General features: G+C 44.2%; 1 protein-coding gene across 2 annotated transcripts in view; it reads right to left on the bottom strand.

The window, feature by feature from the left end:
• Positions 1-3,448: 3,448 nt before the first annotated feature.
• Positions 3,449-27,109, bottom strand: part of BMS1 (BMS1 ribosome biogenesis factor) — a 42,665-nt gene continuing 19,004 nt past the window's right edge. The window contains exons 10-23 of one of the 2 annotated variants that reach the window (XM_081953740.1): positions 26,253-27,025; positions 25,325-25,426; positions 24,113-24,273; positions 23,469-23,550; positions 21,865-21,941; positions 18,546-18,725; positions 16,543-16,731; positions 15,322-15,502; positions 13,797-13,855; positions 11,923-12,045; positions 10,646-10,793; positions 8,079-8,254; positions 6,487-6,648; positions 3,449-4,089 (exon numbers count right to left, since the gene is read on the bottom strand). In XM_081953740.1, the coding sequence (XP_081809866.1) occupies positions 3,862-4,089; positions 6,487-6,648; positions 8,079-8,254; positions 10,646-10,793; positions 11,923-12,045; positions 13,797-13,855; positions 15,322-15,502; positions 16,543-16,731; positions 18,546-18,725; positions 21,865-21,941; positions 23,469-23,550; positions 24,113-24,273; positions 25,325-25,426; positions 26,253-27,025 (2,641 nt within the window). In that variant the 3' untranslated portion in view covers positions 3,449-3,861. The remainder of the gene's footprint in view (positions 4,090-6,486; positions 6,649-8,078; positions 8,255-10,645; positions 10,794-11,922; positions 12,046-13,796; positions 13,856-15,321; positions 15,503-16,542; positions 16,732-18,545; positions 18,726-21,864; positions 21,942-23,468; positions 23,551-24,112; positions 24,274-25,324; positions 25,427-26,252; positions 27,026-27,109) is intronic. The other variant, XM_081953741.1, reaches the window with a different exon arrangement.

The following is a 27,109-nucleotide window of genomic DNA, read 5'->3' as shown; positions in this document are numbered from 1 at the left end:
AACCGGTTGTTAACTTTCTAAGCAGTTCGGAGAACCGGTTGTTGGAAGAAATCTCCTTTTGTTTTTTTACACTTTACAGGACTAATCCTGTAAGGAAGGCAGGAAGGAGACATTCTGGTGTTGTTTCTAGCCTAATCTTGATTGCCCTGCTTACAAAAACTGCCTCTCCAGTTAACCCTTGTTACATTGTAACCACTAAGGCAAAGCGCCCGTCGACATGAGTGATGTTGAATTAGCCCCGCCCACCGTCACATGACCACTGAGCACCACCTACCCAGCTGGACATTAGGACAGAGAACCAGTTGTTAAATTATTTGAATCCCACCACTGCTTTTATGAAATATTGCCGTGAGGGAAAAATCTCTTATTATCAGCAATCCTTACAATGATCTTAGGAGGTTGGATGGGAACTAATCAAGGAGGAGCAACCTAGAAGAAGAAATTGCCTAACAGTGAGAACAATGAATCAGTGGAACAGCTTGTCTCCAGAATAAAACAGCTTGGCAAGTGATTCCTTGCCATATAAACAGAATCAAAATCACGTGAAGTACTAGCACCACTTTGTAAATCCTTAGTAAGGTCACCCCTAGAATACTGCATTCAGTTTTGGTCACCACATTACAAAAAAGTTGTTAAGGCTTTGGGAAAAGTGCAGAGAAGAGCAACTAAGATGATCAAAGGCCTGGAGACTAAAACATATGAAGAACCTTTGCGGGATTTGGGTATGTCTAGTTTAATGAAAAGAAGGACTAGGGGGGACACGATAGCAGTCTTCCAGTATTTGGGAGGCTGCCACAAAGGAGAGGGGGTCAATTTATTTTCCAAAGCACCAGGGGGGCAGAAGAAACAATGGATGGAAACTAATCAAGGAGAGAAGCAACCTGGAATTAAGGAGAAACTTCCTAACAGTGAGGACAATTAACCAGTGGAATGGCTTGCCTTCAGAAATCATACTCAATCACTGGGAGCTTTTTAGAAGAGATTGGAGTCATTTGTCTGGAATGGTATGGGGGTCTCCTGCCTGAGGAGGGGGTTGGATTAGATGACCTCCGAGGTCTCTTCCACCTGTTATCCTGTTAAAACTGGGTTTTTTGAACAGGTCTTGGGACAATGGAGATGTTCTGAGCTGCTTCCTTCTAACGCTCATATTCTGTTAAGACAAGCCAATTATCTAACTTCAAATCTCCATTGATTGATTTAACTTGTTCTAGATCTAGAACGTGTTCTAGATCATTGACCTCCAACTTTTTGGGCACCAGGGACTGGTTGTGTGGAGAGGTTTTTTTCATGGACCAGAGGGGGTGTGGTTTCATGGGCTGCCTGTATCCCACAGATGGGTCTTCACTTGCTTGCGTCGCCCGGTTTCTGGCATGCCATGGACAGTTGATGGACTAGGGGTTGGGGACCCCTGTTCTAGATAAATGGCCAAGACTTTTGAGTGTGAGTGATCATTGCACCTGAGAGTCCAATTTACCTTTTCTAAGTCTCTAGAAAGAGTACAGAGAAGAACAACCAAGATAATTTGGAGGCTGGAGGCTAAAACATACGATGAATGGTTGCAAATACTTAGCATGGCTAATCTAGTGAAGAGAAGGACCAGGGGAGACATGATAGCAGTATTCCAATATTTGAGGGGCTGCCACAGAGAGGAGGGGGATCAAGCTATTTTCCAACGCACCCGAAGGCCAGACAAGGAATAATGGATGGAAGCTGACTGATATTCAACCTGAAAATAAGGAGAAATTTTCTGACAGTGAGAACAATCAACCAATGGAACAACTTACCCTCAGAAGTTGTGGGAGCTTCATCACTGGAAGCTTTCAGGAAGAGACTGGACTGCCATCTGTCAGAAATGGTATAGGGTCTCCTGGGTTGGACTAGATGACCTACAAGGTACCATCTAACAAAACTCAGAAGAGTTGTATCACTTGAAACTGGAACTGACCAATGACAGGCCTGCTTTCATCTTTCACTCCTATATTTCCATGGCTTTTGACTCAAAATAGAAGACTTAACCACCATATAACTCTCCTCAAATTCCAAAGGGCGCTAACTTTAGCATGCTGCAATGAACTTCCCACAGCTGTTTTGGAGGCCCGGTAGAAAAAAAAATTCCATACGAGCGGAGATTGTGCCCCTATGGACAAGGGACTACATAAACTACAGCTCCCATCCTACTATACTGCATGTCTACGAAGATTCTCAGTCATCCAGATCATGGTTGTCCCATGTTGTGCTTTTTCCAAAAGGCAACTGGACTTTCTTTGTTCTTCCTTGAAGACGTTTCGCTTCTTATCCAAGAAGCTTCTTCAGTTCTGACTGAATGGTGGAAGATGGAAGGATTTAGATTCCTAGAAAAACCTCCAAGTAGCCTCAACAACTCTCAGAGAGAGTGCTAACGACCAGATCACTGCATGGGCATCTAAATCCTGCAGTCAGTCAGAACTGAAGAAGCTTCTGGGATGAGAAGCGAAATGTCTTCCAAGGAAAAACAAAGAAAGTCCAGTTGCCTCTTGAAAAAGAACCTTTGGGACTACTACACTGTATCTTCTACTCATGGTACCCATCTCATGGCATCTTACCTGATAAAATACCCGGGAAACACCCATCTTTTCAATGTACAATTGCTGTTATCAGATCAGTATGATGTAGTTCCTTTCAATGTAACTCAATTTTGTTGTACCATCTGCAAACAGCGTTCCATGCGCCTTCGATGTTGAGTCATGTCGGCCACATGACCACGGAGACATCTTCAGACAGCACTGCCTTTTCAGCTTTGAAACAGAGATGAGCACCGCCCCCTAGAGTCGGGAATGACTAGCACATATGTGCGAGGGGAATGTTTACTTTTACCTCCAAAATTAGGCAGATCTGGATTGCCTGAATTGAAGGAGAAGCAATAGCAATATTTATTTTAAAATGTTCAGAAAAACCTACGATTGAAGCCACTCATGTGAAGGCGTCTCCAAATTCAGGATTTTTTTAAAAAATCCCCTTCAATGGCTTATAAAGTATAGCAAGTCCGATGTACGCCAGTTGCCAAGTGTCAAAATTTTGATCACATGACCATGGGGATGCTGCAACGGCTGTTTAGTGTGAAAAACAGTAATAAATGGTGTGTGTGTGTGTGTGTGTTAGTGCCGTTGTAACATTGAACAGTCACTAAACAAATGGTTGTTAAGTCAGGGACTAACCTGCATATGAAGGCTGCTGCTTCCTTTCTTGGAATGGATCAATATCACCGCGTAACATGATCTTTTTTCTACAGCTCCAGATTCTCCGTTGAAATTACCTTTTAATGGGTCAACTGGCTCAACTTTCAACGAGCTGAGTTTTTCAAGCAACACTAAGATCATAGCCTCGGCGAAGCATTTCCCGCTCCACCAGAAACAAGTTAAAAACCCTTTCGGATTGCCCGCAAAAACCATACATCGGTCATTTCCCCAACTAAAATATAAAATATATTTATGATTATTTCAACATTGTATCAAATAAACATCATCAAAGACAGTTTTAAACGGTATAGCTCTTTTCGGATATGATCAATTGCCTTTCCAAATCCAGAACCAAGCTGGAATATTTTTAGATCTTTGTTCATTAGTCATCCAAGAATTTAGTGCCTCAATCCTTACTGACAGGTGTTATTAGAAAGGCATTGGTAGATAGGTGGGAAACTCTCTTGGGCTGTTAGTAGAACCTTCTCTGAAGGCTCTGTTCTCTCCTCCAGACCCATCTAGAAGCAATGGCAGTGGTCCCACCAGTTTTCCAGAATGCAGTCCTCCAAACCAGAACGGCTTTGGTGTTTTGGAGGCCCCCGTTTGGAAGACGGCTTCTCATCCGGCTTTTGCGTGTCGCTGCTTCTTACTCTTTCTCAACAGAGCTCTTCAGGCTTGACTTCTGCTTCTTCTTCTCCTTCTGTCCGAGAATCCGGAAAAGCTTCTTCCTGGCTTCCTTCTGCCTCTTCAGCTTCGCCTCTTCCTCTTTCTCTTTCTCTTTCTGGTGCACTTTGACCTGCTGGCGGTGCTGCACCTTGTTCTTCTGCGCCTTGTGGTTGTGCACCGTGCCCAGAGCCGAGAGAAGCGCGGCGACCTTAACACAAGAAGGTACACAAAGTTGACCAAATTGGGAAACACAACACAAAAGGAATTCTAGACACAACATGACCACAGGTGGTTTTGACTTCCCTTCCCTACCGGTTCGCAAATGTGAGCGTGCATCTTTGCGCATGTGCACAGCCGTGGTGGGTTCCTACTGGTTCAGCTGAACTGGTAGTGCCGGTAGTGGTTTGGCAGCCTGGGTCGCTGGAACCGGCAGCGACCCAGGCCTGCCACACCCCCAAACTAGTACTCTGGGCAGCACCGTAGGAGCCGCCATCTTTTTTTTTTTTTTTTGCTTCTGGACATGTGCCATTTTTACTGTACTGCGCATGGGCGCACATCAAGCGCACATGTGTGCAGCACATCCATGAGCGAACCAGCAGTAGCGACTGCCGGAACCCACCCCTGGTGCACAGCCTTCCGTGCATGTGCTTTTGGCGGAAAAAGTGGCCTAAATGGGATGCCATACAGCTGGAGAGAGTTGGTGGGGCCACCCGCTATTTCTGCCACCAGTTTGGGCGAATCAACCAGAACAGGTAGAATACCACCTCTGAACATGACCACGTGCTGGGGTTTAAATTGTAGGAATTGTCAACTCTGTATCCTTAGCATCCAGCATTAGCAAAGAAGCTTCCTACACCTTTTTCAAAGGTCTCAGAAAAGCTGGCTTAATTCCTTTTATTGTGCCCACAATCACCAAGGTAGTTGCTATGATTAGCTCAGGCGTTAATATACTCTTATTTTTCTTCATCCTTGGATCAGGAAACTATTAAAAGGTAACACGAACAATGTTGGCGGCTGATAAATCTGTATTTAACTACCTACCATTCTGTCTGATAAAAAGTCATTTCATCCAACATTGGAAAGCTACTCAAAGCAATAAACCTTGTTGCTGTATTTACTACCTGTAGACACTGATAAAGAGTTCATCAGAGCTGAGAGTGTACCTGGGGCTTATTGCACGGATTTTTAAAAAGCATTTACGGCTAGGGCAGAGTTTACAACCTGAGTAGAACACAACTTGGGAGCTGGTGCAGTTGCTATTTCAAGCCTTGAAAAAGCGAGGAAGCTTCTTAAGAAGAAAACTTCCCCATAAATTTGAAGGATTGCGTAAACGCCAATAGCCCTGGACGTATGGCCAAAACTGAGCCCAAAATTCATGTCGCTAAGAGAGATGCTTGTTAAATGAGTTGTGCCATATTTTACGACATTTTCGGCCACAGGGATTAAGTGAATCACTGCAGGTGTTCAGACAGTAACACCGTTGTTAAGTGTCAGTGAGATATATTCATGAACTGGAATAGGGCTTAGTAACAAGGTTAGCCAATGGGAGCTGAAACAGTTTGGAGCTTGGGCGTGGCTTAGCTGTGCCGCTCTGACCTTGTGTTGAGCTCTAAACTGGTCTGCTGCTCTGAATCGAAATTGAAACTGTTCTCTCCTCTGCCTGTGTTTGCTTGCATTTACTACCACATTGGAAAACCTGCTTTTGGTATTATATATTTACTTCGTGTGTTATATGATATATAAAGAGAAGTTAATGAATCCTGCTGAATCAGTTACCTGTGCGTGCTTTCTGGATGTGATTGCTGCAACAAACTGACATTTAAGTGTATCTGGCTTTCCCCATTGACTTTGCTTGTCAGAAGGTCACAAAAGGGGATTGTGTGACACCCCTTCCCTCCGGGGACACTGCAACCATCATAAGTTTGAGTCACTTGCCAAGAATCTGAATTTTGATCGTGTGACCACGGGGATGCTGGAAGGATCGTTAAGGGTTGGAAAATGTCCCCCCACTTTTTTTTCCAGTGCTGCTGTAACTACAAACCATTACTAAGTGAATTGTGTCGGTGTATAAGAAATTATGAGCTGGAATAGCCATAACAACAAGTCAGCCAATGGGAACTGTTTTGTGACTAAGAAACAGGATCTGTTGTGAGCCATGGGAGACGGTTTGGAGCCTGGGCGTGGCTTAGCTTAAGTGTTCTGTATAAATATAAATTATGTACTTATAGATTCTAGTGCTTCTGATTCTGAGTTCTGCTTCTAACTTCTTATCCTTGTACTTGCTACTATGTTGAAAGAGCTGCATGAGTATTTACTTGTGTGCTGAATGAAAGCCGCAAACTCTAATAAACTGTTGCAAGTCAAGGACCAGCTGCACGTAACACAGACCTTCTTCCAATTATGCTTAGTGGAATGTGGACCAAAGATGTGGATCAAAAGGAAGCTGTGTAGGATCAAATCCACCTCTAAAAGGAGCCCATGGCAAACCTTCCATCAATTTAACTGGGAAAGCATCTTTGTAATACCCACTGGGATGCTCACGACTGTTCTGGGTGAAATTGATGAGAGGAGCAGAGCTGCTTATAAAGGCCATAAAAGTTCTCACCTTCCTTTCATGCGGTTCCCTGATGACAGCTGGTCTCCACTGATCCTTGGTGACTTTCTTTTTCCTTTCTTGGAACTTGGGCTTACTCTTAAACGGCAAGGCTTTCTGAAGAGCTTTGGGAATATGCAGCTTGTTGAAATGTTTCTTCGACCGCATTATTGGCTAAGAAAGGGGAGAAAAGGAAAGGAAGGGTCAGTCCTGTTTTTCCGGGACTATTCAAATCATTTCATTTGGAATCGTTTTGGGCGCAACATGTGACGGAATGTCCTACTTTGAGCAAAACAATCAAAACAAAACAGCCTGTTTGTTTCAAGCTGCAGGTGCTTTCAGGAATGATGTCAGTGGAATATTTCATATTTGAAATGCAAATAGTTGCACAATTACACACACACACACACACACACACACACACACAATTCAGTTTAGGGCAAATATTTTGCATTCCCTTGCCTTTTTGTTGTGAGCTACTTTCGGTGAGCTCACTTCATTTTGCACTGAAACAAATGACTGCCAATGCCAATAAGTTTCTTTAATCCACCAACCGGCAATCTACAGCCTACATGCAGTCTCTAAAATAATTTCTGTGGGCCCCAGCCAATTCAAATCATTCTACAAAAAATTAAGTAGTCCATACATAAAAATAATTATTGAAGTCTTGGAATATGCTTAAAAGTTTAAAACAAATGTCTAACATCCCCTGTAACAGCAAAATTCTGCCCTTTCCTTTAATGCCTCTTTCTACTATTACGCCATCTAGTGACCTTCTCGGTATTTGTTTATTTATCCATCCATCCATCCAGTCATTCAGCCACTAGTCCAACTATGTATCTATCTGTCTGTCTGTACGTCCACTATCTATCATCCATCGATCTATCCTTCTATCTATATCTATCTACCTAGCCACCCATCTGTCTATCCAGCCACCCATCTAGCAATCCATCAGGCTTTCTGTTTTCCCAGCCATCTATCTATCTAGCCATCTTATATTTCTTTAATCACCTTATTTATCTATCTATATCTATCTATCTATCATCTATCTATCTATCTATCTATCATCTATCTATCTATCTATCTATCTATCTATCTATCTATCATCTATCTATCTATCTATCTATCTATCTATCTATCATCTATCTATTTATCATCTATCTATCTATCTATCTATCTATCATCTATCATCTATCTATCTATCTATCTATCTATCTATCTATCTATCTATCATCTATCTATCTATCATTGATCAATCTATCATTGTATCTATCGATTGATCAATCTTTCTAATCACCTTATCTCTCTAATCACCTTCTGTCTGTCTGTCTGTCTGTCTGTCTGTCTGTCCCCTCCCCCCTCCCTATCTCTGGCCAGCTATCATTTTCTCAATAAAATGAAGGGGGGGAAAACCCCATCCGGAATCTCTACAATGAACACATGCCCAACCTAAAATTAGATTTCTCAACTCAGAGTCTCCCTACCCACGTGGCAGAAACCTCGCAGATGCTTGGAAGGGGTCAGTATCCAATCCACCCCACCAGAGACAAAAATCACTTTAAAAAAAAAACCCGCCACCCAAACATTCACCCAGACCGTCCTACCTTATAGAGGGAATCCTTGTTTTGCTTCAGCCTGATGCCCTTCTCGTGTCTCAGCTGGCCCGTGGTCTTCATTCCTATCCAGGAGGATTTCTCACCTGGAGGCTTCAGTAAAGAGGTGACCGGATTATAGAAGGCAGGGGTAGACACAGGATACCACGTTCGCATGAATACAATGTCTGAAGGAAGAGAAAACGGTTGGGAATTTTTTTTTTTGTAAAAAAATGGTTTTCCTCTTAACTGCTCAGTTTGGGAGAGCTCTGGATTTTACAACTATGTGTTGTGGCCCACCAGCAGAGCTGGCAACAGACTCAGTGAGGAGGTTGGGGAGGAACATGGGCCAGTCCTGGAGTCTGGGGAAGGCTCTGATGAGGGCTCTGTGTTGGAGGCAGAGATGGGCCCAGGGCCGTCTGATGGTTATCAGCTGCCTTTGTAGTTGGACATCAATGGGGCAGAAGAACAACTGGAGCCTGTTCCCAGTGTGCACATGCGCAGAGTTGCCAGGAGAAGGGAACAGCTAAGAAACAGGGGTCGACTCATGAGTAAAGCCACAGGTGGATGGTGAATGGCCCCTCCCATAGGGAATAAAGAGAAGCAAAAGAGGAGGGGAGTTTGCAGGAGACAATTACCCGTATTTTTCGGAGTATAAGATGTACCGGAGTATAAGACACAGCTTAATTTTGGGGGAGTAAAACAAGAGAAAAAGTTTCTGCCTCTGCCTACCAGCATCCATCAGTATTAATCTAGCTAGTGTCCTTGCAGCAAACAGCAGGTGGAATACCCCCAATCAGCTGTTCCAGGCTGTGGGGATTGCCACACTCCATCACTGCCTCTGTGCCTCACATTTTCAGGTGGATCCAGGCGGTGTGGATCCTCACTTCCACTTGGATTTTGATAACGATCTTTTTATCCATTTAAAAGAAACCCTATCACCCTGTGCTATTTTACTGGAGGGGGTGGGGTGGAGTATGATTTTCATGGGGGCAGACGAGAGACTTGGCACCGAAGGCTCCCCTCCCAAGATGCCCCGTCTTCCGACCTATAACCGTAGGCATTGAAAGCCTGGCTTTCTTGCAGCAAGCCCGATAGAGACACAGCACTTTAGTCCTTCTGGATGCTGCCATCTCATAAACACGCTGCGGGGCTTCCTAGCAAGCCCCCTACACCTTTGCTGCTTCCCAAAGCGGCCCTGCGAAGCACAGGGGGCAGGATTCGGTTGGCCAAGCGGGCACTGCACGGAGGGCGTAAGGCAATTGCCATGATCTCCACCGCCTTTAACGCCTTCATTTCAGATCCGCTGCCTTCTGCACGCCCGGTTGAAGATCCACCACCCTCTTCCCTACATTCATACGATAGGAAAGCTTTATTATGACAGCCGTTTGTGCGGAAGGTGACCTGCCTCCGCTTCTGATTGTGCTCCACCTGGATGGGGAAGCTGCCACCGCCAGGCTCACCCCTCTCCCCTGCTGCTGGCTGCTTTGCCTTTGTCCGTGCATGGTGGGGAAGAGCTGAGGGGAGCTCGGGCGGGGAGGCGGCGGCGGAAGAGCATGGAATGGGGGATCCATCCAGCATCTCCCAAGGTCATGTGATTAAAATTCAGATGCTTGGCATGTGGTTCATACTTATGATGGCCGTGGTGTCCAGGAGGGTCACGCGACTTTCTGACAAGCCAAGTTGACGGAGAAGACGGATTCCCTTAACAACCATGCCGCTAACATAATAAACGCAATGATTCGCTTAACGACTGTGGCAAGAAAGCTTGCAAAAATGGGACGGACTTCACAAATGTTTCACTTAGCAACATACATTTCAGGTCCCCAATTGTGGTTGTAAGATGAGGACTACCTGGATTTCCAATAAGCACTGGATCTTTACTTCCTGTTAATGCCCCCCCTTCCCACCCTCCCCCCAAAAAACTCCCCAAAGAAAGCCACAAAACATGTTTAAACATGTTTAAAACCACTAGATTTTTTACAATAGAGAAGGGCTCTATGTATTTGGGAGCAAGTTTCTTGCAAGTTTTCTTCCTTCCCTCTTTCTCGCTTTCCCTCCCTACTTTCCTTCCTTCCTTCTCTTACTTTCTCTTTCTTTCTCCCTTCCTTCTCTTTCCTTCTTCCTTTTTCTTTCTCCCTCCCTTCCTTCTCTTTGTTTCTTTTTCTTCCCTCTTCTTTCTTTCTTTCTTTCTTTCTTTCTTTCTTTCTTTCTTTCTTTCTTTCTTTCTTTCTTTCGCTTTCTTTTTCTTTCTCTCTCACCCTCCCTCTTTTCTCTCTTTCTTTCTCTCTCACCCTCCCTCCCTTCCTTCTTTCCTTCCTTTCTCTCCCTCCTTCCCTCTCTCTAGCTGAAAACTAATTCAGCTCCCTGTTTGGAGATCTAAGCATAAAATTGTCTGAGCTAAACCACGGCTTCGTAGTTCTTGTATTCTCAGATAGGTGAAGGATGCCTCGTCACAGCTGCTGACTCTCTGTCTTCCCAATTCCCCCGTCACAGATGCATTCCAGCCCCAGAAGTGCTCTTCCTCCTGATTCCGATAAGTCAGTTTCAGATGTGCAAAACTAGAAAAGCCAACTTACCACTCATCAGCAACTTGTCTTCAAAGGTTGCTCGGAAGGCTCCCTCTGGGGTCCTGAGGGCTTTCTTAATCTGTCCTCGGATGCCGCTCACCGTACGGATGGCTGCCCCCTCAAACCTAGCCACTTCCAGCACCGAGTTAAACATCCCCTGCGTGGCATGGAAGAACATTTCTATTTATGGTGTCTCAGGATTAACAATAGTAATAGCAATAGCACTTAGACTTATATACAGCTTTACAGTGCTTTCCAGCTCTCTCTAAGTGGTTTACAGAGTCAGCATATTTTCCCCAACAATCTGGCTCCTAGCAGTGGGGAGAGTTAGCCTGCAATACCACGATAGATAGATAGATAGATGATAGATAGATAGATAGATAGATAGAGACAGACAGACAGACAAGTAGATGATAGATGATAGAAAGATACAATAAATAGATAGATAGGTAGGTAGGTAGGTAGGTAGGTAGGTAGGTAGGTAGGTAGGTAGGTAGGTAGATAGATAGATAGATAGATAGATAGAGACAGACAGACAGACAGACAAGTAGATGATAGATGATAGAAAGATACAATAAATAGATAGGTAGGTAGGTAGGTAGGTAGGTAGGTAGGTAGGTAGGTAGGTAGATCTATCGATCCTAAAGGACAACCTTGTGAAATAAAGGATCAGCATTTACAAAAAAGGAAATAGGGTTACTATATAGGAAGATCAACAAGAGAGGAATAAAACTAATAGCAACAGCAGTAGCACTTACACTTATATACCGCTTTACAGCCCTCTCTAAACGGTTTACAGAGTCAGCATATTGCCCCTAAGAATCTGAGTCCTCATTTTACCCACCTTGGAAGGATGGAAGGCTGAGTCAACCTGGAGCCTGGTGAGATTTGAACTGCCAAATTGCAGGCAGCCAGCAATCAGCAGAAGGCAGTCTGCAGTACCGCACTCAAAATACTGCGCCACCATGGCTCAATGTCAAAGAACCAATGTTTCTTCTAACTCACTTTCCTCTGTTACATACTAAGTAACAGCAACTTATTAAGAGGTATCTTTGGGAGAGCCATTTCTGCCACAAATGAAGACAGGCATGTCTCTAATAAACCACAAATGTACCCAAATTTACTTTGGTCTTTTTTAAATTCGTTGCATAAACACCACTCCAAGATTTGAACTCATAGCCAGAGTCTCCTAAGGTGGGTAGCTCTGATAAATTTAAATAAATAAAGCTGAACAACACATGACTTGCAAAGACCAAATGGCAAAGATTTTCTGCTCAAACTCGTACCTTAATGAAAGCTGTATTCTTGAAAATTTTGAAAGGGAAACCGATCAACTTTAATTTCTTCACAATCCTTATAGACTTATCCAGGTCCAGCACAACTCCAGTTGCAGCTATCCGAAAATCAGGCTGAAATAAAACAACGGAAATCCATCTATGATGTATGAAGTTCTTTTTATGAAAAGTCTTATGTTTCTTTAGTTTACTTTCCCTGCATCTCTGTGGGGATTCCCCGTCGTCCAGGTCATGGTTGTCCCAAAGGTGCTTTTTTCATTTTTTTCAAGAGGCAACTGGACTTTCTTGGTTTTCCCTTGAAGATGTTTCACTTCTCATCCTGGAAGCTTCTTCAGTTCTGACTGAATGGTGGAGGGATGGAAGGATTTAGATTCCTTGCAGTCATCTGGTCGTTAGTACTCTCGCTGAGAGTTGTTGAGGCTACATGGAGGTTTTTCTAGCAATGGAAACCCTTCGATCCTCCACCATTCAGTCAGAACTGAAGAAGCTTCTTGGAGAAGAAGCGAAACGTCTTCAAGGAAAAACAAAGAAAGTTTAGTAGCCTTGGGGGCTCTCTTTCCCTGCATGGAAACTCTTGAGGGAAAAAAGCATTTTTATAGGCATTTTTAAAAAAAATCAGTATGGGCCAGGGCTTAGTAAAACAACTTGAATAGATTCTTCTTAATGTTACCTCAGTCAGGACATAATCTAAGACTGAAAATCAGGCTTGTCAGATGTTACATCTCTTGTATCCTGCTCTACGGAGAAGAGAGTTGGTCTCTGACAGAAAACCACTTGACGAGACTAGAACTATGATGATGAACCTATGCCACAGGTGGCATGCAGAGCCATATCAGCCAGCGCGCAAGCTGTAAGCTTCAGCAAGCATACGTGTGCTGGCCAGCTGATTTTCTGCCTTCCAGAGGGATGTGGGGAAGGCTGTTTTCACCCTCCTCAAGCTTCAGGAAAGCCTCCGGAGCCTGGGGAGGGTGAAAAATGGGCTTAATAGGCCTACCGGAAGTTTGGAAACAATCAATTTCCCGCTGCCGGAGGGCCTCCAGGGGCAGATGTTTTCACTCTCCCCAGGCTTCAGGAAAGTTTCCTGAACTTCTGGTAGGCCTGTTGGGCCTGTTTTTTGCCTTCCCCAGGCTACAGAGGCCTCCCCCCCCCCCTCCCCAAGGAAATACCAAGCTCAGTTTGGAGGTGAGCAGTGCGGCATGTGTGTGTGGAGGGGGGGGGAGTGTGGGGGGGTTGCGCATGCATGTGCATGTGGGGGAGCACTTTGCATTATGGGTGCCGGCATGCGCATGGGATATTGTGCACGCACGCTTACATTTTTGGCATCCAACAACAAAAAGGCTAGCCATCACTGGACTAGAAGCACTTGAAATGTGGATTTACAGGCGACTGTTACGTAGAAGCTGGGTTGACAAAATCAGAAGTGAGGTGGTGATAAGCCGCCTAGGAAAGCCAAGGGAAATCATCAAAGCCATTAAAAAGAGAAAGTTAGAATATTTTGGACATGTGATGCGACACCTAGGAAAATTCGGCATCCTTCACTTAATCCTCCAAGGAAAGATTGAAGGCAAAAGAGGTCCAGGCAGAAGAAGAACATTATGGCTTCAAAATATTAGGGACTGGCTTGGACAAAACTCAGCAGCACTTTTTCGTATGGCTGTTGACAAAAAAAGGATTGCCAACATGATTGCCAATGTCCGATGACGGATATGAAACAAGAAGAAGGTTACTGCTGTGAATGGGGCCATTTGTTAGAATTTCCAACTGCCAAAGTTGAAGCTATTTGGGTTCATCTTCAACAAATAAAGCGATCGTAGGAAGCGATCGTAGGAAGCGGGTAGGAAACCTACCCGTGCTAACATACTTACCGTTGTACCACTCACAGATTGGACTGCCAAACACCCAGTCCCTTGTGGAGTGATGGGTCCTATAAAGAAGGTTGAATGAAATCATCATGATGTAACAGTATATCTTTATCTGTTTGTTTATACATGTCCATGCCCTCCCTTAAGAGATGATAAAAATGCCCTCCCTTAAGAGATTATAAAAATAAATGTGTACAATTTGATTTCTGCAACAAATTCTGACATTCTGTCACTAGGGCGCGGTCTGAATCTTGTGTCTTTGCAAACAGGCAGCAAACTTTAGAACTGTCTTGCCTTAACTAACACTGAAAGCATCACTGTGTTTCACAAAGTCCTTTATCGAAGTAACCACTAACAACAAATTGTTCTTACTATTATAACACAACAAAACAGCTTTGGCAAATGTTTCCTTGCTGTATAAACAGAATCAAAAGCACGTCAAGTACTAGCATCGATTGGTAAATCCTTAGTAAGGTCACCCCTGGAATACTGCATCCAGTTGGTCACTACATTACAAAAGAAGATGTTATGGCTTTGGGAAAAGTGCAGAAGAAGAGCAACTAAGACGATCAAAGGCCTGGAGACTAAAACATATGAAGAACGGTTGCAGGAATTGGGTATGGGTAGTCTAGAGAAAAGGACTAGGGGTGACATGACAGCAGTCTTCCAGTATTTGGGAGGCTGCCACAAAGAAAAGGGAATCCCACCACTGCTTTTATGAAATATTGCCGTGAGGGGAAAATCTCTTATTATCAGCAATCCTTACAATGATCTTAGGAGGTTGGATGGGAACTAATCAAGGAGAGGATCAACCTAGAAGTAAGAAGAAATTTCCTAACATTGAGAACAATTAATCAATGGAACAGCTTCTCTCCAGAATAAAACAGCTTGGCAAGTGATTCCTTGCCATATAAACAGAATCAAAATCATGTGAAGTACTAGCACCGCTTTGTAAATCCTTAGTAAGGTCACCCCTAGAATTCTGCATCCAGTTTTGGTCACCACATTACAAAAAAGTTGTTAAGGCTTTGGGAAAAGTGCAGAGAAGAGCAACTAAGATGATCAAAGGCCTGGAGACTAAAACATGAAGAACCTTTGCAGGATTTGGGTATGTCTAGTTTAATGAAAAGAAGGACTAGGGGGGACATGATAGCAGTCTTCCAGTATTTGGGAGGCTGCCACAAAGAAGAGGGGGTCAATTTATTTTCCAAAGCACCAGGGGGGCAGGAGAAGAAACAATGGATGGAAACTAATCAAGGAGAGAAGCAACCTGGAATTAAGGAGAAACTTCCTAACAGTGAGGACAATTAACAAGTGGAATGACTTGCTTTCAGAAATCATGGGTACTCAATCACTGGAAGCTTTTTAGAAGAGATTGGACAGTCATTTGTCTGGAATGGTATGGGGTCTCCTGCCTGAGCAGGGGACTGGACTAGAAGACCTCCGAGGTCCTTTCCAGCTCAATTCTGATTAGAAGTCCTACACAGTGTCTCCTCCCACATTTGAAAGTCGTGATGTTCGCTCTTACCCCAGAAAGTTACTCCGCAGTGCATGTGTTGTGGTGTATACTTAAGCAGCCTGTGACGGCCATTGTGGTCTTCTATGTAATACACCGGAATTGTCTGGAACCGCCTCCAGCCTAGAGACAGAATCAGAGGGTCGCGGGTTTTAAGGATCTTCTTGTACCAGCGATGCTTCTTCAACCGCATCTAAAAAACAAACAAGGAACATTCTGGTCTCCAAAGCCATTTCATCAATCCCTACCTCCCCTTTGTTGAGAACGAAGTTTTCAGTTGCATAATATTAAAAGTATGGAAGACATAGAGTGGGACTTGATTCAAATTAGTGTGTGGGAGTATGTGTGTGATTGAGCTTTCAAAACCCTCAGGAAATGGACACAACTCTTGGCAGCAACTTAACAATAATGCATAGAATATACCCGAGCACTTAGACTTATATACAGCTTCATAGTGCTTTACACTGTTTCTAAGCGGTTTACAGAGTCAGCCTGTTGCCCTCAACAATCTGGGTCCTTGTTTTACGGATCTTGGAAGGATGGGAGGCTGAGTCAACCTTGAGCTGGTCAGGAGAAAACTCATGGCAGAGAGCAGAGTTTGCCTGCAAGACTGCATTCTAACCACTGGTAAGGAAGGGAGGGAGGGAGGGAGGCAGCGACTCGAAGTTAAATACAGGTAGTCCTTGACATACAACCACAATGGAGCCAAAAAATTTCATTGCTAAATGAGACAGTTGTTAACTTAATTTTGCTCAGTGTTACAGTCCTTCTTGCCAGTTGGTCAGTGAATCACTGCAGAAATTGCACTGACTGCCTTGACTTGCCTGCAAGACTGCATTCTAACCATTGAGAAAGAAGGAAGGAAGGAAGGAAGGAAGGAATAGCACTTAGCCTTATATACAGCTTCCTAGTGCTTTACAGCCGTTGGTGAGCAGTTTACAGAGTCAGCATCCTGCCTCTAACAAGCTGGGTCCTCATTTTATTATCTCAGAAAGGATAGATAGTCACCCTTGAGCTGGTCAGTATCGAACTCTTGGCAATGGGCAGAGTCAGCCTGCAATACTGCATTCTAACCACGGAAGGAAGGAAGGAAGGAAGGGAGGGAGGGAGGAGGAAGAGCAACACTGGCTCCCTTGATTAGGAAACGGAGATGAGTCGGACACAAGTGGACAGGGAAAACGTTTGCCTTCCTTTCTCTACCCTGGTTAAGAAGCATGCAAGAACCTAACATACCTGCACGTAGCCCACATTTCCTTCCGTGTTTCCGAGGCCGCCCAGGACAATTGGATAACATGGATCAAAATGCAGCACCAGTTCACATGGGACGTTCTCCAGTTCTATCCGGATATACATGCCGGGTCGAAATCCCTCGTACTGAATTCGGGTTTCATCATCTTGATCTTCAAACTCCAGCCTGTTAAGCTGCAATGCGAATAGAAGAAGGAACGCAACATTTCGTCTCTTTCAATCCGAGGTCCATCAAGACAATTCCACAGCTGACCTTTGGTTGGCACAGAGCCAATCCTGTTGAATGGCTCTTGTGAACTGAAAAACTGTGCTTCTGTGGTATGCTAAGTGCTGGTTTATGGTTTGCCTTGTTTAAGTTGTGGGTACCTGTGTGTGTATTTTTACTGTGCTGTTTGGTTACCATGCAAACCAACGCTTCATGGCAATCTAGACATTAATGACATACAATTTACACACGTTATGTCCATCACATTTTCTTTATCTGATGCAGCCAGGAGAATGGATATGTTATGGTGACAGCACTCCCTTGCACTTTTCACTGAGGAATTATGGAGAAGGCAGAGGCAGCCCTTTCAGGTAGGCCACGTCAAGAAACAGAGTCCACAAGAATTACTGGAACTCAATTTACTCCCTCCCTCCCTTTCCTATCCTTCCCTGTCTTTTTCCTTTCCTTCCTTTTCCTTTCCTTTCCTTTTCCTTTTCCTTTCCTTTCCTTTTCCTTTCCTTTCCCTTCCCTTCCCCTCCCCTTCTTTTCAGAAAAGTAACTAGCCCAAGGTCAACCTGAGGCAAGACTAGAACTCCCAATCTCCCAGTTTCAAGTCTAGTGCCTTAACCACTATACCAAAGGTAAAGGTAAAGATTCCCCTCGTCCATATGTGCTAGTCGTTCCCGTCTCTAGGGGACGGTGCTCATCTCTGTTTCAAAGATGAAGCGCCAGTGCTGTCCAAAGACATCTCCATGCTCATGTGGCTGGTATGACTAAACACTGAAGGCGCACAGAATGCTGTTAACTTCCCACCAAAGGTGGTTCCTATTTTTCTCCTTGCATTTTTACATGTTTTGGAACTGCTAAGTTGGCAGAAGCTGGGACAAGTAACAGGAGGTCACTCTGTTATGCGGCGCTAGGGATTCAAACCGCCAAACTGCCGATCTTTCTGATCGACAAGCTCAGCGTCTTAGCCACCACGTCCCTATCTATACCAAACTGGCCCTCAAATAATAATGCTTCACTCCAGTGGCCTCTCAACCTTTTCTTCACCAAGGACTCCCTTTTGTGGCCAAAGGTCCCTCCAAGACTTAACTCAAGTCAAATCATAACATTTCTTCAAGCCTTAGCAGACCCCCCTATGACACCCACTCCCCAGGGGTCCAGGGACCCCAGACTGAGAGCCACTGCTTTACGCTATAATATAGAGCCATGCTGGCACAGTGGTTAGAATGCAGCATTGCAGACTAATTCTGCCCGTTGTCAGGAGTTCGATCCCGACCGGCTCAAGGTTGACTCAGCCTCCCATCCTTCCAAGCTCGGTAAAACGAGGACCCAGATTGTTGGGTGCAATAGGCTGGATCTGTCAACTGCTTAGAGAGGGCTGTAAATAGCAGTAGCTCTTAGACCTATATACCATGTCACTGTGTTTTACAGCCCTCTCTAAGCAGTTTACAGAGTCAGCTTCTTGCCCCCAACAATTTGTAGAAGTAGCCTGCAGTACTGCACTCTAACCACTGTGCCACCTTGGCTCAAAGCACTGTGAAGCGGTATAAAAGTCTATGTGCTGTTGCTATAATAAACCTGACAGCATTTATGTCCCTTCCTCCTTTATTTGCACCAGAGAAAGTCAAGATAGAGCAAAGGGACATTTTTGTCTCACGCCAGCTCTACTTAATTCAAGTTTTGATTTGAGCTCCTTTTCCAAAGTTAACTCTGCAAGGTCTGAAGGAGAACTGTTGCCAGGCCATTATCCTGGCCTCTGAACCCCTCAACCGATTACCTGAGCCTGATTCTGCAGCTCCTCTTTCAGATCGTCAAAATAGGTGGCGTTCCCATCATAATCTGCATCAAACATCTCTTTCAGTTTACGTTTCTTCGCGATACGCTTCTTCTGCTCCTCTTCCTCTGCCGCCGCTTTGGGGTTCTTTCCCTCGTTGTCCTCTTCCTCTTCGTTCGCTGCCTAATGGCATGAAATAATAATAATAATAACAACAACAACAACAACAATCACAATAACGAGAAGGTGAAGATCTTGTGGGACTTTTAAATACAAACAGATCATCATTTGGAATACAACATGCCAGATATCACCGTTGTAGAGGGCCGAAGCATGCAGTTTATTGATATCGCTGTTCCTGGAGATGCTAGAGTCAAAGAAAAATAACTAGAAAAAATAATGAAATATCGCAACCTGGTCATTGAAACTACATGGCTATGGATGAAGCATGTAACAGTGATGCCCATTGTCACCAGGGCTCTTGGCACCATGTCCAAGAATTTTTACAAGATACATCAACAAATTGCAGCTTCCTGCAATAACACCAGCGGAACTGCAAAAAACTGCGCTACTCGGAACATCTTATATTTTAAGAAGGTACTTGGTTGATACCTAGGATGCTGGCAGCAAACTGTATCAACCATTAGCACCAGTCAATAGTATTTGTGATGCTTTTTTGAATATTCAGTTGACTGCGTTTCATTTTTAATGAATAAAGTATATAATAATAATAATAATAATAATAACAACAACAACAACAACAACAACAACCCCCTGGGTGGGGCCCGACTAGTAATCAATGCCAAATCCGGCGAAACAACTGGCCGCTGTGATACAATCGTATCATATAATAATAATAATAACAACAACAACAATAATAATAAAACAAGCTATCCGAACAAATGCCATTAAGGCCAAAATTGAAAAATCCTCTGATGATGCCAAATGCAGACTCTGCAAAGAAGTTGATGAAACTGTTGACCACATACTCAGCTGCTGTAAAAAAATTGTGCAGACTGATTATAAATTGCGACACAATTCAGTAGCACAAATGATCCACTGGAACTTGTGCAAAAATTATAATATTTAAACAACAACAAACTGGTGGGAACATAAGCCTGAAAAAGTCACCGAAAATCAGATGGTCAAGATCCTATGGGATTTTCGTATACAAACAGACAAAATACTGGCGCATAACACACCAGACATCACACTGGTTGAAAAAAATAAGGTTACAATCATAGACATCGCAATACCAGGTGATAGCAGGGTCGACGAGAAGGAACATGAAAAAAATCGCGAAATACCAGGACTAAAAAATTGAAATTCAACAATTATGGCACAGACCAGCAGTGGTAATTCCAGTGGTAATCGGCTATTCCAAAAGCACTGGAATTACATTTAAAACAGTTAAAACTTGACAAAATCACCATCAGTCAAATGCAAAAAGCTGCACTGCTTGGATCTGCACGTATATTACGAAAATACGTTATGACGTCCTAGGCCCCTGCGTGGGGCCCGACTAGTAATCAATGCCAAATCCGGCGAATCAACTGGCCGCTGTGATACAATTGTATAATAATAATAATAATAATAATAATAATAATAATAATAATAATAATAATAATAATAATAATAATAATAATAATAATAATAATAATAATGCAAGTCATTCAAGCTTTTAATTTTCTTTTCCCTCAATGAAATCTGCAGCACATAATTTTTTTTAAAAAAAAATTCTTGATGGATTCCCCTTTCTTCTACACCCAGCAATGCCTCTGAACCAGCGGTGGGATTAATTTACCTTCCCGACCGGTTCGCAAATGTGAGCGCATGCGCCACGTCTGCGCACCCCCTTCTGCGCATGCGCAGTGCTCGCACATTATGTCGGGGTGGGTTGGCGGAGCCTCCCATAGCTGCCAATACCGGTTCGCCCGAACTGGAGAGAACCGGCTGAATACCAGCTCTGCTCTGAAGGGGTTGGAATCCAGCATACAACAATAAGCCTCCATCCTATCAGGCAGTGACTCGAAGGTAAATGCAGGTGGTCCTCGACATACGACCACAACAGAGCCCAAAATTTCCGTTGCTAAACGAAATAGTTGCTAAGTGAATTTTGTCCCGTATTACAGTCTTTCTTGCCACAGTTGTTCAGTGAATCACTGCAGACTTTGTTTATCAGAAGGTTGTAAAAAGTGATCCCGTGAACCTGGGACACTGTGATTGTCATAACTATGAATCAGTTCCAAAGGTCTGAATACTGATCACACAACCAAAGGTCACTAAGCATGAAAATAGTTCGTAAGTCACTTTTTCGTGGCCTTCCCTGTTGTAAGTCCAGGACGGGCTGTATTTAAATTTGAAAGTTTTACACTTTTTCAGAGCTTGAGTGCTGCTGGGGCAGAGAGATTTTAATTATTGGTTAAGAAGGGCTAGGGCAACCATTTGTTTGGAATGGTATGGGGTTTCCTCCCTAAGCAGGGGGTTGGACTAGGACAGGGGCCACCAACCTTTCAGACCTCAGGGACCACTAAATTCATAATTTTAAATCCCATGGACACTAATATGATCTGACTAATGACCGTCTGGGTGGGCGTGGCAAGGTGGTCATGTGAGTAGGTGGACATGGCCAACTTGTCACTCATGTCGAGGGGCACCTCGCCCCTACTCGCCCCTCCCCTCCCAGCCACTCCTCGCCAGCCTGCCCAGGCTCCTTAGGACCCCAACAGGAAGCAGTTGTTGGAGCTAAGCAGCCACCATGAGAAAGAGTTGGCAAAACAGCTGGCTCAGTTCAAATTGGATCTGACCGAGAAGGAGGCTCAGCGGAAGCACCTCACTGAAGACTATGAACATAGGCTTTCCAAGCAGAGGGAGGACCTGTGGGTGCAAGGCCAGGAACCGGTGCCTGGAGTCTCAGCGGGCTGAGATGGTCAGCCTGTTCCAGGCCATGATGCAGTCCCACTGGAACAAGGCCCTCCGGCTCTTCGCCACCAGCTTTCGCCCAAAGTCTCGCACCAGGAGGCTGAAGCAGATCCTAAGTCGGAATTTCTGCCCGCCTCCGACCCACAGAAAAAGGGGGAAACTCTCTGCAGCAACACAAACATTCATTGCACGTATCCATCCCAGGGGCCGTAGTTTGAGGACCCCTGATTTAGTGCAATATAAAAAATGCAAATAATTTTTCTGCAGACCACCAAAATTCACCAGTTGGTGACCGCTGGACTAGAAGACCTCCAAGATCCCTTCCAACTCTGCTATTCTATATTCTATCACACAGCATTTATCAATGAAATCAGACATAGATAATCAGAGCATCTCAAACCTCGTCTCCTGGATCAGCTGATCTGCCTTTATACTTGGCTCCTGTCTCGAGGTCTTCAAAATCGCCGTAGATTTCTTCTGGAAAAAATAAAAAGCAGAAATCAGAACCATCATTCATCTTTCCGACGTCCATATAGTTAGTCCTCAACGATTGCAACTGAGCCCCAGATTTCTGTTATGTGAGATGTTCGTGAAAGAGAGTTTTTTTTCCCCTCCCATTTCACCACCTTTCTTGCCAGGGTTGTTAAGTGAATCGCTGCAGCGGTTAGGTTAGTCGCACGGTTGTTAAGCGAATCTGGCTTCCCCCGTCGACTGTGCTTGTCAGACGGTCGCAAAAGGGGGCAATCACATGACCCCAGGACACTGCGACAGTCATAAAGGTGTCAGTTGGCGTCTAAATTGTGATCACGTGACCACAGGGATGCTGCAACGGTCTTAAGTTTGAAGTGGTCATAAGTCACTTCTTTCAGTGTCGTTGAACGTTCACTAAATGAACTGTTGATAAGTCAAGGGCTGCCTGTAGTTTCGTTAAAATGGCCATCTGACCCATCTATATCCTGGGGATAGGACATGCTTTATTCAAAACTAGCTGATAACTTGGCTTTGCCTGGATGTTTATTTATAGGGAGAAAATATCCGGACCAAACATAATTGTTAATGTTGGATTTTCCCCCTTACCAGAGGGAGCCCCCTTGTGGAGTACTGTGAGGCTGTCACCACGGCAACTCCACTCCACTGTACAGTAAAAGCCATTTTAAGGAGTTTTTTAAACAACCATTTTAAGTTTGGTTGAAATTGCTCAAGGCGTTCCAGATTTATGCTGGAACACACACACACACACACTCACTCACTCTTTATATACTGTGTTTCCCGGAAAATAAGACAGGGTCTTATTTTCTTTTGACCCCCTGAAATAAGCACTTGGCCTTATTTTCGGGAAAGTCTTATTATTTTTGAGTTGCAGGAGGCGGCGAGTGTGGTAAACTCATGGCTGCTGCTGTGTTACAATATTTTCAGGGAGAACTTATTTTCAGGAGAGGGCTTATTTTAGTGCATGTGCTCAAAAGCCTGATTGGGCTTATTATCCGGGGAGGTGTGTGTGTATGTGTACACGTGTGTGTGTCTGTCTATCTACATACATACATACATACATACATACATACATACATACAGAGAGAGAGAGAGAGAGAGAAAAGAGAAATAGAATAGAATAGATGTTCATGAATGTCCACTTTATTGATAGAAAGGGTGACAGTCCTTGAGTTACAACCATAATTGAGCCTGGTCATTATGGTCGTTAAGTCTTTGTGGTTCTAAAGCAGTTCACCGTGAAAGGACCTGATCCTATAACCTTTTAAATGCTGGCTTCCAGCAAACCATCATAAACCGCAGTCACGTAACTATGGGGCATTGGGCTGATAAAAAAACGGGATTGTAAGTAGCTGTTGGGGGGCTGGGGCTCCATCATTACTTCAAACAGTTGCTAAGCAACTGGCCGTAAGTCAAGGACTACCTTGTATGAAGAAACAATACTATTTCCACCCCCACCCCCCACCCCCGGTTGCTTCCAAGAAAATAATTAGGGAAGGACACTCTCTAATTTACCATCTTCCTTTAACAATTTTTCTGCATCTTTGTCTGCTTCCCACTTTCCGGTCACAAAACAGTCTCGGATGCTGTCCATCACCTGCAAAATAGAACAGAATAACAGTGTTGGAAGGGACCTTGTAGGTCATCTAGTCCACCACCACCCCAAGCAGGGGATCCTAAACCATTTCTGACAGATGGCAATCCAGTCTCTTCTTGAAAGCCTCCAGTGATGAAGCTTCCACAACTTTCGAAGGCAACTTCTGTTCCATGGGTTGATTAGTTCTCACTGCCAGAAAATTTCTCCTTATTTCTAAATTGAATCTCTCCTTGTTTAGTTTTCATCATTCCTTGTCTGGCCTTCAGGTGCTTTGGAGAATAGGTTGACTCCCTCCTCTCTGTGGCAGCCCCCCAAATATTGCAATGCTGCTATCATGTCTCCTCTGGTCCTTCTCTTCACTAGACTAGCCATGCCCAGTTCATGCAAACATTATTCTTATGTCTTAGCCTCCACTCCCCTAATCCTCTTGGTTGCTCTTCTCTGCACTCTTTCTAAAGTCTCAATTAACGTGCCTGTTTTACAGATTCACAATCTGTAAACTGCAACCGAAAATCGCTTTTCCAGATTAGTCCAAAACCCAACAAATCAGAAGAAGCCGTACCTCGTCCGAGTCCCAGTCCTGCGGGGCTTCCATGGGAAATTTGGAGCAATCCAAAGCATCAATCTTTCGTTTCGATTCTTTGTCAGGACGACTGACACGAAACAAACCACCAAGTTCCACATCTTGTTTTCCTTCCTCCTCCTCCTCCTCCTCCTCGGTCACTGAGGAAGAATCAAGGCAGAATTTGGGCTACAATTTAAAGTTTTTGTGGATGCTTTACAGGTAATCCTCAACTTCCAATCATTCAATTAATGGCTGTTTTGAAGTTGCGACAGGGCTGGAAAAAAAGTGGCTTGCAACTAGTCCTCGCACTTATGGACATCACTGCACCCACGAAGTTAGATCAAAACAGGCAACTGGCCTGTGTTTATGTTTTGGCTGCAGTACTGTGGTAGATAATTGTTGAGGTTTACCATTTTAAATCCAGTAAACCTCCCAAAAGACACTCCCCTCTAAGTGAGTATATTGAAAATAATTAACTATTGCAAGTCTCAAAGTCCTCCACTGCCAATTCCACCTTTATCCTCTTTCCACTGCCTGCATTTCGACCAAGAATGCAAGTGCCTTTAAGACCTCTGCCAAGCTAAACCAAACTCAGAAGGCATTTCCCCTGGTTAGGAATTGCAATTAAGAATTCAAATAGAAAAATGTTTACATGCAGGGGAAATGCTAGATTTTTTCCTTGCTCACTTTCATCATACTAATGGTTAACTGATTATGGCAAGCTCATCAAACTTTGAAATTGGACATTTGCCTAAGGTCCTTCATTCTTTCCTTCCTTCCTTCCTTCCCTCCCCCCACTTCCTTCCTTGACTTATCTACCTTCCTTCCTCTCTTCCTTGACCTTCCTCCTTCTTCCCTTCCTTCCTTGACCTCCCTGTCAATTCTTTGCTCCCTCCCTTCCTCTTTCCCTTCATTCCTTACTCCTCCTTCCCTCCCTTCCTTGACCTCCCTCCGTCCCTTCTTCGCTCCCTCCCTCCCTTCCTCTCTCCCTTCCTTGACCTTCCTCCCTTCATTCCTTCCTTGACCTTCCTTTGTTCCTTCCTCCTCCTTCTCTCCCTTCCTTAAACTTCCTTCCTTAACCTCCCTCCCTCCCTTAACTTTCCTCCCTCCCTTCCATGAACTCCCTCCCTCCTTCCTTTTCTTCCTTCCTCGCGTTCCTTCCTCCCTCCCTCCCCTCCCTTCTCTCTAATACAGGCAATATATTTTTACCTGGCCCATAAACGAGTTTGCGGAGGTTCGGAGCAGCCTGTTGCTGTCTCAAAAAAGTTTCGGCTGCCTTCTGGGTGAGGCCTTCTTTCCATTTCAGAGCCCCTGAAAGGAAGGGGAAAAAAATAAGATTGTTCCTTTATCTAAATCAGATAAAACAGCCAATGGTTTTCTCTACTTCTTACATAAAAACATTGCCCAGGCATAAATACTTCATTTGGTGAATGTTTATGTGTGCATGTCTACTTAATTCAAGCTGCACAACAAATGTGTGTAACTACTCAGAGATCCCCACTGCGTTCACTGGGCTTAACACCAAAGTAACTGTGCACAGGATCTCGACCTCACTTTCCTTGCTAGAAAAGGCTAAGGTAACTACTGAAATATAGAGGGGCGCGGTGACTCAGTGGCTAAGACACTGAGCTTGTCGATCAGAAAGATCGACAGTTTGGCAGTTCAAATCCCTAGTGGCGTGTAATGGAGTGAGCTCCTGTTACTTGTCCCAGCTTCTGCCAACCTAGTAGTTTGAAAACATGTAAAAATGCAAGCAGAAAAATAGGGACCATCTTTGGTGGGAAGGTAACAGCATTCCGTGTGCCTTTGGCATTTAGTCATGCCGCCCACATGGCCACAGAGACATCTTTGAACAATGCTGGCTCTTCTTCGGCTTAGAAATGGAGATGAGCACTGCCCACTAGAGTCGGGAATGACTAGCACATATGTGCAAGGGGAACCTTTACCTTTAACTATTGAAAAATATTAAATATCCACCAACAGACGTGCAACTGCAGAATATTTCTGTGAATGTTTGAAGCAATTGACCAGTGGAGCAAACAGGTAAGATGCCTGGATAAATTGCTATCAAAAAGAAACGAATATATCGCCATAAAAACATTGTGAGTGACATTTCGAGAGATTCAGAGGTACATACCAACTGTTTCTGAAGAGAAATCAGACGCCTCTTTATAGTCTTCGTCCTCTTTCAAGAGATCTTCCACATCATCTTCATCCTTCATCAACCCAGAATCTTGTATCCTAACATCAGCACTTTGTAGTTGAGTCTCTTCCTGGTCTGACCCTTTGAGGTCGTTGTCATCGTCCTCCTCCTCCTCCGAGGGACCTTCTTCCGAAGATGAAGGTCCAGCTACATCTGATATTGATGCCTCTTTGAGAGTCACGTTTTCAGTCAATATGCTACGGGCTGCTTTTTTAACTAGCTTTCTTCCATTCCTCATATTGTGGTCTGTTTCGCACGATAAAGGTTTCTTAAATCCAGTTGGGTTTCTGGCGGAAGATCTGGAAGGCATTGCCTCCTCTTCCTCTTCACTTCCGTCCGTCTCTTCGAGGTCATCTTCTTCTTCCTCCCCTAAACTCATCTCAAGATCATCATCACTGTCAGCGAAGGCTGGCCACTCTGTTAGAAGCGCAGGCTCCGCTTCATTTCGGCTTCGCTTGGAAGATCTGGAAACCAGATTCTGGTGTAGAAAATTGTCATCATCTTCTCCTTCCTCATTATTGTCCCTCTCTCCCATGTCCTCCTCCACAGACATTCCCTCTTCTTCTTCCTCCTCCTCCTCCACCTCCTCTTCATCATCATCATCATCATCATCATCACTTTGGTCTTCATTTTCAAAGACTGCCTTCCGGCGCGTCCTCCCAGTTCGCGGGTCTGTTTCCTTTTCTTCTTTAGGCATGGCAAAAACGCTGAAAATTAAAACATCTGTTAGGCGTCTAGCAAAGCTTCATGAACCTCTCAAGAATAAAGTCAGCATACACCATATAAAGAAA

The sequence above is a fragment of the Natrix helvetica genome, assembly GCF_964273705.1.
Source record: "Natrix helvetica genome assembly, chromosome: 5".
Classification (NCBI taxonomy): domain Eukaryota; kingdom Metazoa; phylum Chordata; class Lepidosauria; order Squamata; family Natricidae; genus Natrix; species Natrix helvetica.
This window is presented reverse-complemented; position numbering and strand designations above follow the sequence as displayed.